Source organism: Pongo pygmaeus, chromosome 3 (genome assembly GCF_028885625.2).
Source record: "Pongo pygmaeus isolate AG05252 chromosome 3, NHGRI_mPonPyg2-v2.0_pri, whole genome shotgun sequence".
Taxonomy (NCBI): domain Eukaryota; kingdom Metazoa; phylum Chordata; class Mammalia; order Primates; family Hominidae; genus Pongo; species Pongo pygmaeus.
In genome coordinates, this window is record NC_072376.2 from 7,170,512 (window position 1) to 7,189,174 (window position 18,663).

Here is an 18,663-nt window from a genome sequence, read left to right on the forward strand (position 1 = left end):
GCATCCCTAGGCCTGTCCTGTGCTCTCTCCCTGGCCCCTGAGTTCAGAGCCCGCGTGCGTGGCCTCACCTGCTTTACACAAGCTCTTCCTTCTGAGAAGCCAGTGTCAGAAGATCCTGGTGCACACTGGCCTCTGTCAGCCACAGTGGTGTTGAGGGTGGTCCCTGCCAGAAGGGAGGGACGGTGCCTACTGGGAAGGGCCTGAAGCCATCTAGGACCATGGTGGGTCTAGAGTACCTCACCCTCAAGGGCCGCCCCTGCCTTTGCAGGAATCTGGGAGTGAGCACCTGTGTTCAGTTGCCCTTGGCATCTTGAGCACGTCCCCTGGGCCCTGACCCTGCCCACGCCCATCCCACCTGTCAATGGGACCAGCCTTCTTCCATCTCTCTGGGCCTGTCTTGGACAGCCCTTCTGCACACTGTACAGGAAAGAACTCCAGCCATGTGTGTCCCTGCCTTGGTCACTCCCTCTTGTGGGGCTTGGGGCAAGTCACAGCCCTCAGGGTCTCTGCTTCTTCTTCTGAGCAATGGTGTAAGGGCTGTTTCCAGAGCACAGTTCCCGAAGGCACAGGTTAGTTCTTCCTATTGTAATTATTTGATGCCTTCATGTAATTACTTGATGCCTTCTATCCATCCATTCATTCAATATCTATCTATCTATCGATCTATTTATCTATCTATCTATATTTATTGCACCTTTGCTAAGTCCCATGCTGTGTTCAGGGGGCGTTGGGAGACCAATGCCTAATTGCACACAGTGATTGCTGTGAGGAGGAGGAGGATGGGGAGCTGTGAGAGAGGGTGGAGGAAGGAGGTCATTTAGTCTGGAAGGTCAGTCGAGACTTGAAGGATAGGCAGGTTTAGCCAGGGAAAGAGTCCAGAGAGAACGTCCCAGGTGGGGGAATCCTCATGGGTGTGGCCCGCATGTAGGAGGAGCGTGGCATATTCCAAGTCCCTGGCCCCATGATGCTGGGATATTTCTTGGTGAGAACATTTACCACATTGTTTGGGCTGCTTGTCTGTTTCCTTTGCTGGACTGTGAGTTCCTGTGGGCAGGGATTTTACCTTTTTTAATTTCATCATTTGATTCCCACTGGGAATGCATTTTATTCCCCAGTGGTTCTTAAGGTGGGGCCCAGGGAATCCCTGGGGTCACTGAGCCGTTATAGGGGTCCATGGAGTCAGAGCTATTTTCACAGTAATACTGAGGTGTTACTTACTTTTTCTACTCATTTTCTCACAATTGTGCGATGGGGTTTTCCAAGGCGACAGGAAGTGTGATGTTGCAGCAGATTTAATGTACAAGCAGATTTGAGAATCCAGCTCCTTCCATTAACTCAGACATAGATGAGGTTTACAAAAATGTAAAAAAAATGCCATTCTTCTCACTTTTTTAATTTTAGAAAATAAAACAGTTTTAGTTTATTTAGTTTTCAAAAAATATGCTATTTGTGTTAATATGCAATGGCATTGTTACTCCTATTTAAAATGAATTACTAGACACTTTAAAATATTCTCACCTTTAATTTAAAGAGAGTAAATGTTGATAAATATAAAATATAATCAGCACAAACAAAAGTTTTTTGGAGTCTTCAATAATTGGAAAATGTGTAAAGGAGTCCCAAGACCAACAAGTTTGAGAAATCAGTGCTCAGTAGCAAGCCTATCTGATGTCCCAAGAATTAGAGATGAAAGAAATCACCTGGCCCCTTTGAAAGATAAGTGTCTATTTCAGAATGGGATCCTTTCATCATTTTCACCATTTCATTATGCTAATAGTATCGTTTTGTTATTTTACTTGAAGTACCACACAACAGTAATTTAGGTTTGTTGTGATGCCAAATTCAGTGGATTGGGTGTGTCCCAAATTTGTAGAAAAGAACAACAAAAAATCAGCCAGATACAATGTAACATTATCTGTTACACTGTGTAATTACTATAGCTTCAAAATTGCAGCCTTGGAATTCTGAGTTCAGGGAACCCAAATAGTCAAATAAGCTCAGGCCTGTAATCCCAACACTTTGGGAGGCCAAGTCAGGAGGATAGCTTGAGGTCAGGAGTTCAAGAGCAGCCTGGGAAACATAGTCAGACCCCCATCTCTACAAAAACATATATATATATACACACACATACACACACACACACACACACATATATATTTCATTAGCTGGGTGTGATAGCACATGCCTGTATTCCCAGGTTCCCAGGTTCTCAGGAAGATGGCTTGAAACCAGGAGTTCGAGGATGCAGTGAGCTATGATCTCACCACTGCACTCCAACCTGGATGGCAGAACAAGACCCTCCAGCCAAGACCTTCTCTGAGCTCCACCGTGGATCTGCATGCCTACCTGACATGGCCCGTGGAGGCTTACGGGCACTCCACAACTCATGCACCAAGGCAGAACCTAAATCCTGCGGCTTGCCTCCCTTCCTGCCAGTGGTTCCTTTGTCTTTTTCTTGCTGGGCCTGAAGGCCTTGGCACCCTCCTTGCCTCCTCCCTCTCCCCAAGCCCCACATTTAGTCAGCACATCGCATGGGTTTTATTTTCAAAATACACCCACAATCAACACAGTTTTCACTCTCTTTACAAACACCATCTTCATCTGAATTGCCACCTTCTCTCTGGGATTATTGTGGAGCTGCCTGACTGACCTCCTTGCGTCTCCCCTTGAGTACTTCTCTGTTCTCAACAGAGCAGCCAGAGTGTCCCATTTAAAATGGCTATTATGCCACTCATCACAGAGTAGCTTACAGTGGTTTCCCATTGTCCCCAGAGGAGAAACTACTCACTTGCTCTGCTCAGGCACCCTGGCCTCCTTGTGTTCCTTGAACACCCTGGGTATGTTTCCTCCTCAGGGCCCTTGCACGTGTCTTTCCTCTGCCTGAACGAATGCTCCTCCTCCTGATACCCCAACAGCTGCTCTGTCACCCCAGTAAGGCCTTTCAACATCACCCCATTTAAAATGGCAACCCCCATTACTCTCTGTCCCTCTTTCCTTCTTTATTTTGCTCCACTGTTCTTATCACCTTCTAATATACTATATATGGTATGTTACTGTTTTGTTTGTATAATATATATAGTATACTCTGATTTTGCTTGTAATTTTCCTAAATAGCGTTTTGAGAGTAGAGCATTTGATGTCTTGTTTGGCAATGTATCCGCATTTTCAAAATAGCACATAGTAGGTGATCAAAAGTATTTGTTGAATGAATGAATGCAAGCGAAGTAACTGAGGTTGGCAGGAAGTGGTGAGGCAGTGGCTGAGGGATTGGAACCTGGGCTGAGAGTCTGGAAACGTGAGTTCTGACCTCAGCTCTACTGTTTACTAGCTGTGGACACTTGAGCATTTCATGTGTCAATTTATAAATATTTATTGGGTACTCTTGATGCTTCTATGCGGCTCCTGGGGATATAGCACTCAACATGCCTGAGTCTTTATTCTCCTGAAGTTGGTGCTCAGTCCAGCTTTGAGACTCACATTCCTCATCTACAAAGTGGCGATTTTATAGTTACTTCTTGGCATTGTCAGAGATGATGATGATGGTGATGATAGGAACAGTAACAAGAGCAGTGATAATAATAGTTACAATGATATGCAGTAAGTCCTCACGGAACATCAATAGGTTCTTGGATACTTTGACTTTAAGCAAAAAGAAGCACTGTATGCTGTAGGAACTTAGCTCTTGTCTGTATTAACTAGCCTATGGTAAAATTGGTTTTGCTATACAGTATGCCATTTGGCTTAAAGTCACAGTTTCCATGAACCTATTGGTGATGTTAAGTAAGGACTTACTGAATGGCAATACATAGTAATATGTAGTAATAATAGCAATAATAACAATTGTATATTTGCTGTGTATTTACTCTGTTGGGCACTATGCTAAGCTTTACATTTATTTTCTGGTTGAATCTTTTACAATTCCTTATGAAGAAGGCGTAATATCCCCATTTTACAGATGAGGAAACTGAGGCCACAGTGATTCCAGGTGAGGTGAAGATGTCCACCCAGACTTGCCTAACCCAAAGCACTTGCTGTCAGTGTCTAGGCTGTACAAGAAAGTGCTTCATAAACCTGAATACAAGATTTCTGTGCTAATTTATCATCCCTTTCTTCTTACAAAGAGAGAACTAAGAGGCAATTACAACCATTTCCCAGATGGTCTAAAAGGGTACTGTCCACTACAGTAGCCATGTATGGCTAAACTTAAACATTTTACATGCTCAAATGGCCCCATCTGGCTAGTGGCTACCATATTGGACAGCTCAGATTCTAGACCATTTTCATCAATGCAGACCGTTCTACTGGAAGTTGATTGGAAGGGGAGGAGGCAGTGGAGGGTTAGCAGAGACCAGGCCTCTGGGCCATTCATTTGCAATGGCTATTGAGGGCCTTCTAGGTGCCAGGCTCTGTCCTAAATGCTTGAGATACAACAGGACAAGGCAGACCAAGACCTGCCCCTGTTCTTGAGGAACCTGCATTCTTGGAGCAGGAAAAAGGCAGGAATCATGTTACTATGTGGTGTGTCCACTGGTGGTTGGGGCTGTAGAGATGCACACAGCGGGCAGAGTGGTCTGAGAGATGAGGGGCACTCATGATATGGACAGGATAGGGTGGGCAGGGAAGGTGCTTCAAGGAGGTGACAGCTGAGTGGATCCCCGAATGGAGTGGGGGATGGGCAAGGCCTTGTTTCTGGCCAGGACTCCTACAGTTGTTCCGAGGAAGATGGGATGCTGTGGATGGGCTTTGAGCAAGAAAGTGACCCACTCTCAAGTTTCCTTTCCAAGCACCCCCGTGGCAGGGGTGAGAATAGATGGCAGGCAGAGGGGTGAGCAGGAAAGTGGCAAGCAGGCAGGCGGGAGGCCAGGGGGCCGTGGAGGGGAGCTGGACTGGGGAGGTAATGGTGGGCTACTGAGAGGTTGCTGGATTGTGGATGTTTTTTCAAGGTAGAGCCAGCGGGGTTTACTGGGATTGGTTCTGGGTTGACAGAGAGAAAGAGAAGAATCAAGGACAAATCCAAGGATTTTGGCCTGAGCCAACAGGAGAAAGGAGATGCCACTGGCTAATGTGCAGCAGCCTCAGGTTGGAAATCACTGCTGTTGATTTCGACATGTCTCTTAGGCATTCAAGTCTGGATTTGAGGGGAGAAACCTGAACTAGAGATTTACATGGGGGAATAGTCAGTGTGTAAATGACCTTTAACATCTGAGGGCCTGGATGAGGAACTCTCGACTGGAAAAAGTACCCTGGAGCAACCCCAGGACTTTTGACTAGGAAGAGGAAAAGATCCAACAGAGGAGGCGGAGAACATGTGGCCTCTGTAAAAGGGAACCAGGAATGTGATCCAAAGGTCAAGGGTGGAGAGCATTTCAGGAAGGGCGAAGGGGCTCACCATGGTCAGCAGAATAATGGCTCCCAAAGATGCCCACGTCTAGACCCCTGGAACCTGTGGATATGTTAGGTTTCATGGCCATGGGAATTGACATTATACAAGGAATTCAGGTTGCTGATCAACTGATCTTAAAATAAGGAATATATTCAGGATTATCTGATGGTTCCAATGTAACCATCAGGGTCCTTAAAAGTGGAAGAAGCAGGCAGAGGAGAGATCAGAAGGAGATGTTGGAAGAAGGTCAGAGAGATGCAACGTGAGAAGGACTCAGCTACTGCTGGCTTTGAGGATGGAGGAAGGGGCCATGAACTTAAGGAATGCAGCAGTCTCTGAAAGCTGGAAAAGGAGAGGAAATGGGTTCTCCCCTGGAGCTTCCAGAAAAGAGCACAGCCCTGCCAATACTTTGACTTTAGTCCATTGAGACCTGTGTCAGACTTCTGACCTCTAGAACTATCAGAGAATAAATGTGTATTGTTTTAAGCCACTACATTTGCAGTAATGTGTACAGCAGCCACGGGAAGCTGGAGTAAGCACGTATCGAATGCTGCTGGTAGGTGTGTGCGATGAGGAGGACTGGCCATTAAGTGGAACGTTGGAGTGGCTGTGGTGACCTCAACAGGAGCTGTGTCAGCTTGGAGAAAGGGATGACAGGGAGGGGCAGGCTGGCCATTGGAAGGTGCTATGAGCTGCACCTGGCATGGTGCTTATGGGAGCAGTTGCCCAGAGTGGCCAGAGTCCCAGAGAGGCATCTCCCCAGGCTGGGGACTGCGGTGAGGACAAGAATCAGAGATGCCCAGAAACCAACGAGACTGCCTTGGGAGGCCTGGCCCTGGGTTCTCATGGAGGTCAGCCTGGGTCCTTTGCTCCCTGGGATCCTGCCTGTTCCTCCTGAGTGGCAATGTCCACTGGTAAGGAGAGCTTTGTCCCTGGGCGAGGTCAGGGGCCAGGTTCGCTTTGCCTGACATGTGATCCTAACAAGCAGCAGGTGCTGGTTGAAAGAATGGATAGAAAGTTCCAGGGGACAGAGGTTGTACAAACGTACATTTGTGTGGAGTTCGGTGCACCTTCCAATGGATGCTTTGCCATCCATTGGCAAATGTTCATATCAGAGACCACATGGATGTATTTGTTCTTAAGTAATAGACTGTAATTTTTAGAACAGTTTTAGATTTACAGAAAAATCAAGCACATAGCGCAGAAAGTTCACATATACCTCCTCCACCCACACACATACATAGTTTCTGCTATTATTATTTCTTTATTTTTATTTTTATTTTTTTTGAGACAGAGTCTTGCTCTGTCACCTGTACTGAAGTGCAGTGGCACAATCTCCACTCACTGCAACCTCTGCCTCCCGGGTTCAAGTGATTCTCCTGCTTCAGCCTCCCAAGTAGCTGGGATTCAGGCACCCACTACCACACCCAGCTAATTTTTGTATTTTTAGTAGAGGCAGGTTTTCACCATGTGGGCCAGACTGGTCTCAAACTCCTGACTTCAAGTGATCAGCCCACCTCGGCCTCCCAAAGTGCTGGGATTACAGGCGTGAGCCACTGTACCCAGTCTATTATTTATTATTAATATTTATTATTTTTTTCAGAGAGGGTCTCACTTTGTCTTCCAGGCTGGAGTGCAGTGGCATGATCATAGCTCACTGCAGCCTCGACCTCCTGGGCTCCAGGTAATTCCTTCTGCCTCAGCCTCCCAAGTAGCTGGGAGTACAGACATGTGCCACTACACCTGGCTAATTTTCTTATTTATTTTTTTTTTTTGTAGTGATGGAGTCTCCCTATGTTGTCCTTTCCAAGGCTGCATAATATTCCATTTTATGGATGGACTGCATTTAGCTTATCCATTCATCCATTGATGGACATTTGGCTTGCTTCCACTTTTGGCTATTGTGAATAATGCTGCTGTGAACACAGATGTGCAAATACCTCTTCAAGACCCTGCTTTCAGTTATTTTGTGTATATGCCCAGAAGTGGAATTCTGAATCATGCTGCTTTATTCTTTTTAATAGCTGCCTGGTACTCCATAGAATGTTTGTACCATAATTTACTCTTTTAAATAGAATTCTTTACGCTGCCCATAGCATAACATAAGCTCCATGTGAACAAACTGAAGCCAAATGTTTGGCTCCATCAATGGGGAACGCTGGGGTGCATTTGGTAGAAGGCTGTCTGGATCGAGCTGCACCCGTTTTCCCTCTTCCCGCACCTCTTGCCTGTCTCCGCCACTGTCTCTGCAATTTCCATCATTTCCTCCGTGTCCCTCCATGAGTCTCCATCTCTGTGGGTGGGCCTCCTCCACGCCTTTGGGGGAAAATCAGCCTCCAGCCCAGCTGGGCTTACATCACCCCAGCAGAACTGCCCCAGCCAGGGTCCTGGAGGCCTGTAAGGACTGGGCCTGAAACACAGACAGTGGCCACAACCAGTTGTCCCATCGATCCTGTCCCATCTCATGCTTTCCGTGGTGTCTGGCCCGCGTGAGAACCATGCGAACAGTAGCTACATGGACTAGTCATTGGAACTGGACCCAAAGCCAGACCTGAGCATCCCGCTCAGCTCACATACACATCCTTTCTCCTTCCATTACACAGAAACCAGCCGTTGCATGCAGGGTGAGCACATGTGCGGGGCCAGGCTGCTTGCGTGCCAGGCTCTGGAGTGAGTTATCTCATTACCGTAGACTGGGGGTAGTGCTGTAAAATGAGTATAATGCTTCATGTGTTTCTATAGGGACTACTTCTACAGTTCACTCGGTGCACATAGTGTAAGCACTGGCACATGGAGAAGGTTCCATTCGGGAGAGCTTTTATTATTATCCAGTAGAGAGGTCTGAGTCTTTCTAGAGCCCAGTGATTCACAAAGGTAAATTGGAAGGGTGTGGCCAGGCTCAATTTAGACCAATTTTCATCACCAATGAGGCTGAGCAGACTCAGAGGAGGCTTTGAGGTCACTTTTCAGAAGAGGGATCTGAGGCTCAGAGAGGCCGAGAGACTTAGCCAAGGACACACACTGAATAAATGGTTCCAGCTGGAGTCCAGTTCTCTCCACTCCTCGTCTAGTGTCTTATCTACCACTCTGGAAACTTGCAGGATCTTGGGAATTCGCAGGCTGTTGGCTTACCCAGGGTCCACAGAGTTGATGGAGGGCAGGGCTGAGGTTTGAACCCAGGTCTGTCTGATGATAGGACATTTCAATCACATGGTGCGGCCTCCCTTAACAGCTCCCAGAAATGCATTCATGAGGGTGCTGATTCTCTCCCTGGGAAAGAGAAGGGAATTCTCTACTCAGAAGCTGGCGGGGATGGCTGACTTAGAAAAGTTTACTTCACACTTCTGGATGAAAGTGCAGGTCCTTGGCCGGGCGCAGTGGCTCACACATGTAATCCTAGCACTTTGGGAGGCTGAGGCGGGCGGATCACGAGGTCAGGAGATCGAGACCATCCTGGCTAATACAGTGAAACCCCGTTTCTACTAAAAATACAAAAAAAATTAGCCAGGCATGGTGGCGGGCACCTGTACAAGTCCCGGCTACTCGGGAGGCTGAGGCAGGAGAATGGCGTGAACCTAGGAGGCGGAGCTTGTAGTAAGCCGAGATTGCGCCACTGCACTGCAGCCTGGGTGACAGAGCAAGACTCTGTCTCAAAAAAAAAAAAAAAAAAAGTGCATGTCCTCTCCATGTGAGCCATTTACAAAGATTATTTATTACCACTTCTCACAAGTATGTGTTCCATTAATGACTTTGTGTCTTTTGAATTTTTTAGGACTTGCCCTGTATGATTTGGCCCAAAGTGGAATGCTGTCACTTTAAGACTGCCGGTGAGTTTTTCTTCCGGTTGATGTTCACCTGTTTTGAGCATGAAAAACCAGAAGCCTGAAGCCTTCCTTCCTCCAGCTCCCTCACACTCTGCTGATCCTTCCAGCACCTCTCTACTTTGGGCAAGTAGATCATTCCCTGTCCTTACAGAACTAGGGCAGTGTGCCTCCACCTCAAAGCTGGCCGAAGCGTTAGTGCACAGTGGAACCTGGGGTGAGGTAGGCCCTTTTTGATATCCCCTGAAGGCGTTTGGTGAATGAAACAGAATGTGTGAATTAACTGGGTATATCAGTTTCCTGCGACTTCCCTAACAAATGTTCACAAACAGTGGCTTCAACCACACACATTTATTGTCTTACAGTACTGGAAAGCAGAAGTCCAACATCAGTTTCACTGGGCAAAGTCAAGGTGTCTGTCTGGTCCCTCTGGAGGTTCCAGAAGCGAACCCATTTGCTCTCCTTTTCCACCATCTATGGCCGCATTGCCTGCGTTCCTTAGGGATGGATTAGGGATACTGCCTTCCTCCATTTTGGAAGCTAGCAGCATGGCATCGTGCCTCAGTAGTTACTTGGCCTTCTTCTCTTCTGTCTGTCAAATCTCTGTCTCCTTCTTATAAGGACATCTGGGATGATATTTAGGGCCTACCAGTATAATCCAGGCAATCTCCCCATCTCAAGGCCCTTAATCGAATCACATCTACAAAGTGTCTGTGACCCTAAGATAACAATCACAGCTCCATGGGGTTAGGACCGGGCTGTCTTTGCGGACCTTTATTCAGCTTGCCACGCTCAGTGGTTGAAATTCAACTGACACTCATTTAAGCAAGAGGGAATTGATTGGCATCTGTAACTGAAACGCACAGGCCCTGGCACTGCTGGACCCGGGAGCACAAGGTTCTCAATGCTCCTACGGCTCTGCCTTTCTCCTTCCCTCTCAGCCGCCCTGCTTTCCTCTGGTGAGCATCTTTTGCAGGCAGTTACATCCTTTCCCCATGACGGGAAAGATGCCGCGGGCAGTCCCCGGCTCTTGAGCCTCATGGCTGGCACCTGCAGTGCAGACTTCCCAGCGGCTGTTGACAGTTCCAGTGCAGACCCCGGGCTCAGCGTGGGTCCCTGGCCTGTCTCTGAACTTATCCCTGGGGCCTCTGGGTGGGGTTTTCTGGGTTCTGTGCCTAACTCTGGTGTCCTGGGGAATGGGAAGGGCTGGGATTCGGGTGGGCCCCACTTGGCTCTGTAGACTGAGTGGGATTCTTGCTGAATAGAGGAGGGGTCCTCTCTGAAGGGAGGGATCACCTTGGAGTCTTCATTAAAGCTGAGGACCAGGAGAGCCAGAGAGGCATAAATGGGTGGACCAGAGATGGAGCGCTTAAGGGTAAGGTGTGGCCTTAAGATTTTATATCCTGCTTACTTGCTGCACAAGCATTTGTGCCCTGGCCCAAGGTGCTGTGCTGGGGTCCGAAGATGGATGTCCAGTCTCACTTGCACCCATACGCTCTACTCAGACATTCCTGATGCTCTGAATCAGCCGCTCACCTGGTGGAGCACCCACTTGTTTCCATGGCGAGGGCCAGCAGTTCCCCGATACTTGATGCAATAGAAGCCCTTATCCCATCCCAACCTGAGGAACTGAATCACCCCCGGATACAACCCAAGGAAGGAAAAAAAAATACTGTAATTTAATCTAGGACCCAGCTCCACATCTTTTTTTGATCAAATTTTAGTTTTATTCCTGCATATATTTTGAAATTCTATAGAAAGTTTCAAAAGCACTTGTAGTCTTTACCATCAATATGCTGGGTAAGAAAGACTGAAAAGTGTATCTTATTTTCAGTCCAATTAGTTTGTATTTGAGTAGAAGACAAATGTTGAAGAAGGCACAGTGCCACCATCCAGGTCATTTCAAAACTCAAATTGCTGACTTGAAGCATTGGATACATCTAAGCACTTTCATGTGCAGTGTGGCATTTGATTGGCTGCTCAGACAACAGCCCTGTCTGATTGGTATCTTAACCACACTCCCAGGTGAGGGGAACTGAGGCCCAGAGAACTCAGCTGACCTGTGCAAGGTCCCACAGCTGATCAGCATCTGGGCCACATCCACTGAAGAGGGACCCTGACAGCCCAGCCAGGACCTTTTAAATGACATTCCTGTGCTTTAGACACAGTGCTCATGAACTTTCCAAATGTATTGACACAGAGAAAAATCTAAGGGAGTCATTTCTTTTTTTTTTTTTTTTGAGACGGAGTCTTGCTCTATCGCCAAGCTGGAGTGCAGTAGCGTGATCTCGGCTCACTGCAACCTCCACCTCCAGGTTCAAGCAATTCCCCTGCCTCACCCTCCTGAATAGCTGGGACTACAGGTGCGCGCTACCACGCCAGGCTAATTTTTTGTATTTTAGTAGAGACTGGGTTTCACCATGTTGGCCAGGATGGTCTTGATCTCTTGACTTCGTGATCTGCCCGCCTCAGCTTCCCAAAGTGCTAGGGTTACAGGTGTGAGCTGCCACACCCGGCCTGGGAGCCGTTTCCTACTGGAGGGCTCAGCAGGCGTTTGTGTCTGGCCATGCACACATCCTCTTTAGGATGGTGGTTGGTGGTGGTCACTGAGGGCTTACTCTGCAGTAGTCGGGTGCCCAGAAGGACCTTGTGAGGTAAGACCTATGCTGTTTGCCTTAGAATTAAGCAAACTGAGGTATAGAGAGGTTAGAGATTATGCCCAAGGACTCACAGCCGGAGGGGTAGAGCCAGGACTGGAGCCCAGGGCTGTCTAATGTCATGTGTGTAAGTATCACCCCAGGCACCATTCTTGCCCAGTGGTTCTGATTCCTAGGTGGGGCTGCATAACCCAGGTAAGGGGATGAGGCTTTGATAAATGCTCTTCTTAAGTTCTGTAGCCTCCCAGTGAGCATGTCTCATTTTCCTGGCAAAGAGATGATATCATTCATTCATTCATTAACTTACTTACCCAGCAAACATCTTCCAGGTGCCTTCCATGTACCCTGTAGTCTGTCTGTAGAGGTTAAGCTCTATGTCTTACTGTCTTTCCTCATTATATAAGATGGACGCGTTGCTGTTTTGCAGTGGAAGCACCACTTGGAATGAAATTGGACAAGAAAATGGAAGTCTTTATCCCACTCTCAACTTCTGCAGCTTCTGGTGGGCCATGGGCTCATTCCTTATTTGCTTTTATACCCTCCTGGCCTAAGAAGAACTTATTTAAAAGAGAGTCTCCTCTAACACACCGCCTGGTAAGTATTAAGTTCAATACTTTAACACAAATACCAGAAGTTGGAAAGAAACCAATTTTGGGCTGTATATAAAATGGCACAGGCTTTTGTTGCTTAAAAAAACCCTATTCCTTCTCTTTCACTAAATATAGTTATCATTGGGGAGCAAATCCATGTATTTTTCCAAGGTGCTGTTTCTGCTACACAACATACAGTATTTAGATGGAGAGGAGGTTTGACTCAGCACTAGGCTGCCTCATCTGGTGTTTCTGAGGCAGGGATTGGATTGTGCTTTAACCAGACCGAGTGACTCCCAGCTATTAAAGATGACTGTGCTCATAATAGCAGTGAGCATTTCACAAGCATTTACTATGGGCCGGGCACTGGGTTTAGCACTTTCTATGTATAATCTCACTTGAGCCTCATTATGAGTTTCTTAAACAGTAGTATTTTTCTTCTCATTTTACAGACAGGAAATTGAGGATTAGAGAGATTAAGAACTAGTTCCATGTCCCATAGGTAGAAGTGGCAGAGCTCCATGCTCTTGCTATTGTTTTCTATTCTGTTTTATGTAACGTGGGTTCAGTGGCTTAACGTGGTATGAGAACCGTTGAGCTTGGCCAATGAGCTACGATGGCCAAGAGCCCTTTTTTTGGGCTCCCTGCTAAGTAGTGATGTTAATTTCCTGGGGCTGCTGTCACAAATGACCACAAACAGCATGGCTGAAAACAACAGGAATGTATTTTCTCACTGCTGGGGAGGTTGGAAGTCTGGAAGCCCGGTGCTGGCGGGGCCACGCTCCCTCTGCAGGCTCTAGGGGAGCATCCTCCTCCCTCTTCCAGCTTCTGGTGGCTCCAGGCCTTGGCTGTGGCTGGATCGCTTGACTCTCTCCCTTCATCTGCTCTTGGCCTCCTCTGTGTCTGTTTCTTCTCTGTGTGCCACTTATAAGGACACTTGTCAATGGATGTCGAGCCCACCTGGATAGTCCAGGATGATCTCTTGAGATCCTTAGTTTAATTACATCTTCAGAGACCCCTTTTCCAAATAAGGACACATACACAGTTTCTGGGGATCAGAACACGGACATATCCTTTGGGGGCCATCACTGAACCCACTACAGTACTCATTGTTCTTTCCAGTCCTCTTCAGTTACAGGTAACTTGTCACCTCCCAGGGCAGCACTCTCCATACTCACTCATCCCTTCTGCATTTATTTGCTCCACAAGCTGTATTTATCAGTTGTTGTTTGCAAGATGCTATATGAAGGTCAGAAGAAGAGAAAGCCAGGTCCCTGTTCCAGGGCTTTGGCAAATTCTCTTAGGGTCCCAGCATGTTAAAAAGGCATTAGGGTGGGTGTGGTAGATGGAAGCTCAACTGAATCAGAGGCCTGGGTCAGGCTGATGCTGTTGCATATTGTCTGTGTGTTCTTTGGAAAATGGCATTTTTGTTAATTTTCTACACAATGAGAGGGTTACACTGTGGAGAGGGAATGCATGTTGTGGAAAGATCACAGGATTTGGAGTCACACAGGCTTGGGTAGAGTCTCGAGCTTCCTGCCTGCGTGACCTTTGGCAAGAGTGTTAACCTTTCTGAACCTTAGTTTCCTCATCTCTAAAATGGGAGTAATAGAATTCATGTGTGTAAAGTTATGGGTGCCATGCCTGGCCCTCAGCCAATGACAGACATTTCATGGTTATTAGGCCCAGCGTGGTGGCTCACGTTTGTAATCCCAGCACCTTGGGAGGCCAAGGCAGGAGGATCACTTGAGACCAGGAGTCCAAGACCAGCCTGGGAAACATAGCAAGACCCCATCTCTACAAAAATAAAAAAAAAAATAAAAAATAAACAAAACATATGATTATTAATAGCACTGAGAGCTGCCAGAGTCTGTGACTCAGAATACAGCTTGTTCCACTGCAGGTGACAGGTGCGCAACACAGAGAGTGCAAAAGATGTGGTCATCACAGCAAGGAGAGCCAAGGAGGGCTTCCTTGATGAAGTAAGGGTCCAGTCCCATTTAAAGGAGGTGTGTGGATACTGCAGGGCCCTGGGGTAGCTACGGAGCGTGGCAAGGGCAGAAATGAACAGATATTTGTTATTAGTCAAAGGGAAAGGAAATCTGCTGTTTCAAGGGCAGCAGGAGGCTTGTGTTTGATGGATGAGCCCTGGCTTTCCTTTGGGACCTTTTCATAGGAGCCATTGCAGGGCTGGAGGAGGCCAAGCCTTGGCGGGGGGATTCCCTATGTTGATGAGGGATCAGGCTCACAGAGAGGCTGTCCCCAGCCCCCAGACACACTGCCCTTTGTTACAGCGCACGGTGGCTCACAGGTGTACTGTCAGCCCACACCTGGAAAGCACACAGTACATGTTAAATATCTTCACTGCTCTTCCCACATCCCCCCTTGCTGGTATGTCAGTCTTGGTTGGCTGAGCCCTGTGAAAACAGGTGTCCCACACATGCACCCAGACCAGGAATATACTGTGGTGTAAGCTCATGTCCACATTCTTCCTTCCGTAAGTTTTAATTTCCAATCTTTTAATGCTCTTTTAAAAATAAGACTTCAAGATTATTTAAGGATTAGTAGCAGTAATCCTTCTACCCTCTGTAAAAATTTCATCATCTTGTACTTTTATTAAGTATATATAGCATGAAATATTTCTCATTTTCTAATAACTTTTACATTTTATTGTAGTATGGGGACATTTCAAGAGAAGTTCAAGGGACTTCCGAGAATGGAGTAATTTTTCAGAAATGTGCACTGGTAAGTTTCCATTGGTGGTGTATATTTGAAGAAAAAATAATTGGATTTTGCCCAGATCATTTTAGTAGAGTCAAGTATTTAAGAACTGATAAATCATGGGCTTACCTACACAAGTCTAGACACATGAGCAATGAACAAACAACAAGGTCTCTGATATCTCATATGGCAACACTAGGACTGAGATTATTTTTGTTACAATTAAATAATTGTCAGTAAAAATCCACAGAGATCATTTAGAATGGGAAAAAAGTATGATATATTTTGTTTCAGATTATAATCATTAATAGGGTACCTGACAGTTTTCAAAGTTGTTTAATGTTTTTTAGGTCTTTAATCTTCCTAATCCCACAAGATGGTTACTAATCCCACATATTATCCTTGTGTCATGGGTCTCCAGCACCTGCCTTAGGGTCAGTGATTTGCTAGAAGGACTTACAGAACTCAGAAAAGCCATTCTGCTCAGTTAGAGTTCATTACAGAGAAAGGGTATAGATTAAAGCCAGGAAAGGAAAAAGGTGAATGTCGCAGAGCCCAGGAGAGACCAGGCATGAGCTTCCAGCTGTCTCTCCCAGTGGATGAGTTGTGTGGACAGAACTTAGTTCTCCCAGCAATGATGTATGACAGTGCGGATGGAATATTGCCAACCAGGGAAGCTCATTGAAGCCTTCGGGTCCAGGGTTTTTCTCAGGCTCAGTCACATAGGCATGGAGCACCCATGAGACTGACCTCAGTTACTCATTCTCCAGCCCTTCCAGAGGTCATTTCAGTACAGCAGGGTCCAAGACACCCACCACAAATCATTGACATCAGCTATCTGGTGGGTCAAAGGACCCAGGCATATTAAAAAAAAAAAACCCACACTGTAATCAGGCAAAGATATTCCACAGGCTTCCAGGAGCTGGTGAAGGGCCAGTCCTTTCTCTTGAATGTGGAGGGTTTGGACAGCCCAGGCCTGCTGAGTTAAGCCTTTCCTGTGCCGCCCTCATTTTATCACAGGCCCTCAACTACATCGTCTGCCTTCCTGGATGCAGTCAGTGTTAGCAGTTTCTTGTATATCCTTCTAGTGACTTTTTCTGACATATGCATGCAGTTATAAGTGTGTGCCCACGCATGTATACATACGTGTACCTTCTTTCTCTCCCACTCTTTTTCCACATAGGTGGCAATATATTACACACACAGTTCTGAAGCTTGCTTTTATCACTTCTTATATTCCAGAGCTCGCTCATCTCAGCACACACATTGCTTCCTTCTCTTTTTTCCAGCTCCTGCATGTATTTCAGCAAAGCTGGGGAGAAGCTGGTGCAGGAGGGCTGGGAGACAAGATTAGAGAGGGAGGCAGGGCAAGAGTGCAGAGCCCAGGTGATGAGCCTGCTGCATGGGCCACTGGATGGCTTCCGGCAGTAGAGCCATTGAGACACATGCTGGGCAGAGCCTGAATGTGGGAGATGATCCAAGAGGCGGAAGAGCTGCTTGGGTCCTTCCTGGAGATCACATGACCATCAGAGACCCTGGGCTGAGGCTGAATCTTCAAAACAACTAAGTACCAAGGAGCCATTGTTTGCTTGGTAACACTGGTTGTCACAGTCTCCCCAACCTGAGTGGTTCTGCACTTGGTGACTTTTTCTTCTAAGATTCTCTGCAGGGATGATTTTACTGCATTTCAGCATCTCAGTTTCTTTGAAACTGTCTCCAAGCAACAGCTTGGCAAGTGTGGGTCAAAACCCTCTTGGGGGTCTTTGAAATCATACGGAGACTGATAAATTCCCAGACCCTCTGTGAGACCGTGCTACCCTCCTTCTTCCTGGATGCCTAATGTGCACAGGCTGGGCTCATGCCCCATTTTAGGAAGCTGGACTTGTCAGCAAATCTGCCCTCCTGCCTTCTCCTTCTGCCCTAGGTGTCCGGGCCGAGCGAAGCACAGACAGCCCACATATGGCTGCTTGTTAACAACACCAAGACACCCTCGTCAGCCAACCTCTCAGAGCTGCTCCTGCTGGACAGCATCGCTGGTCTCACCATTCAGGACTCCATCGGAAACAGGACCTCGGAAGGATTCCAGGCTTTTAGCAAGAAGTTTCTGCAAGGTAACAGCAAAGTGTTCTGAAGTCAGGGATGACAAATGAGAATATGTACAGATACTTCCAGGTGAATGTGTTCTGGGTCAGGCATGTTCTTAAAGCCTTACACGTGTTCACTCTCTTAATCCTCACAGTGGATCTTACTATTAGGGTATCAAAAAAAAAGACCACATTCAATATCTGTAATCAAAAAGCTGAATTTCTCATTTGTCTTAGAGAGATGTTAGATTTGGAGAAAGTGTTGTGGGAAATTTTTAAAAATATATAGTCAATTTTTATTATGAAAAATTTCAAACATACACAAAGATACAGTTTACAGTGGACCCCAGTATACCTGTCACTCAGATCACCAAAATTAACCATCACTCAGGAAGATGAAGAGTTTGTTTTGAGTTGTGCTGGACAGAGTAGGAGTGGGTTGACATCCATCTCAGTAGCATGTTCTTGAGCTGTCCAGGTGTGTTCAGGTGTGTTCAAGCATGTTCACTGGGGTAACTCCAGGGCTGCTTGGTTGGCTTGTAGACTCTGCCACCCTCACTGGTTGGCTTTCAGAGGTTCGTTTCCTGAGGTGGGCTGTTATTGGTCAATTAAGCAGGTTTAAAACCAATTCTGGGATTCAGTTGGTACCATGGCTTCAGAACTCAGTTTCCCTAGGAGGGCAAAGACATCTTCTATTCTTAGTAGGACCTCATTACAGATGAAGAGACTGGGACTAAAGTGGCTGAGAAGCTTGCCCGAAGTCATAGGGCTGGCCGCTGTCAAGGCTGAGTCAAGCTCAGGCAGTGTGGCTCCCTGTGCACCCTGGTAATCTGTAAACCGTCATGCTTCTCACACGCCTGGAACTCTTACCGACTCCATGCCTCCGTACTCACAGCACACATTGCTCATCGGTCATGCTGCTCCTTCCCTGAGCCTAGATAAGGCCTCAGAATCCTTCTTAACACGTTATTATTGACAGAAGCTACTAGTGGAGCTTGCCCACAAGTAGTGACCTTTTTGCTGGCTCTGATTTAAATGATGTCATAAAAGTTTTTATGAGATGTCCCAGCTAAGTGACCTTCAGTGCTTTCCTGCCTTCAATGATATAAAGATGAATCCGCTATTCTTAACTCATGTTCAAAGCACGGAGCATGGAGCCACGAGCAGAGCATAGATGTAGCCTCAGATGGACCTGGGTGACTCCCAGCCTTGTGACTGAGAAGCTGCATGGCTTCTACAAAGCTATTGAAGTGCTCTGGTCGTGCGAATATCAGTCCATTGTGGAGTCGTAGAGATTGAATCAAGGAGACATTGTCACCCAGGCACTCTGCCTGGTAAAGGGAAGGTGTCCAACACCCTCTCCAGCTTGTGGTCCTGCACTTCTCTCATCTCATTTCCCCGCAGACC

At 46.8% G+C, this 18,663-nt stretch overlaps 1 protein-coding gene across 8 annotated transcripts in view; it reads left to right on the forward strand.

Moving 5' to 3' along the window:
- Positions 1–18,663, forward strand: part of EVC2 (EvC ciliary complex subunit 2) — a 155,338-nt gene that overhangs the window by 1,471 nt on the left and 135,204 nt on the right. For 2 of the 8 annotated variants that reach the window (XM_063663513.1, XM_063663519.1), the window contains exons 1-5: positions 7,011–7,067; positions 9,156–9,210; positions 12,289–12,455; positions 15,128–15,196; positions 17,097–17,283. In XM_063663513.1, the coding sequence (XP_063519583.1) occupies positions 9,168–9,210; positions 12,289–12,455; positions 15,128–15,196; positions 17,097–17,283 (466 nt within the window). In that variant the 5' untranslated portion in view covers positions 7,011–7,067; positions 9,156–9,167. Of the gene's footprint in view, positions 1–2,200; positions 5,940–5,979; positions 7,068–7,165; positions 8,008–9,155; positions 9,211–12,288; positions 12,456–15,127; positions 15,197–17,096; positions 17,284–18,663 lie in introns of those variants that run through there. The other 6 variants (XM_063663512.1, XM_054484771.2, XM_063663515.1 and 3 more) reach the window with 5 other exon arrangements.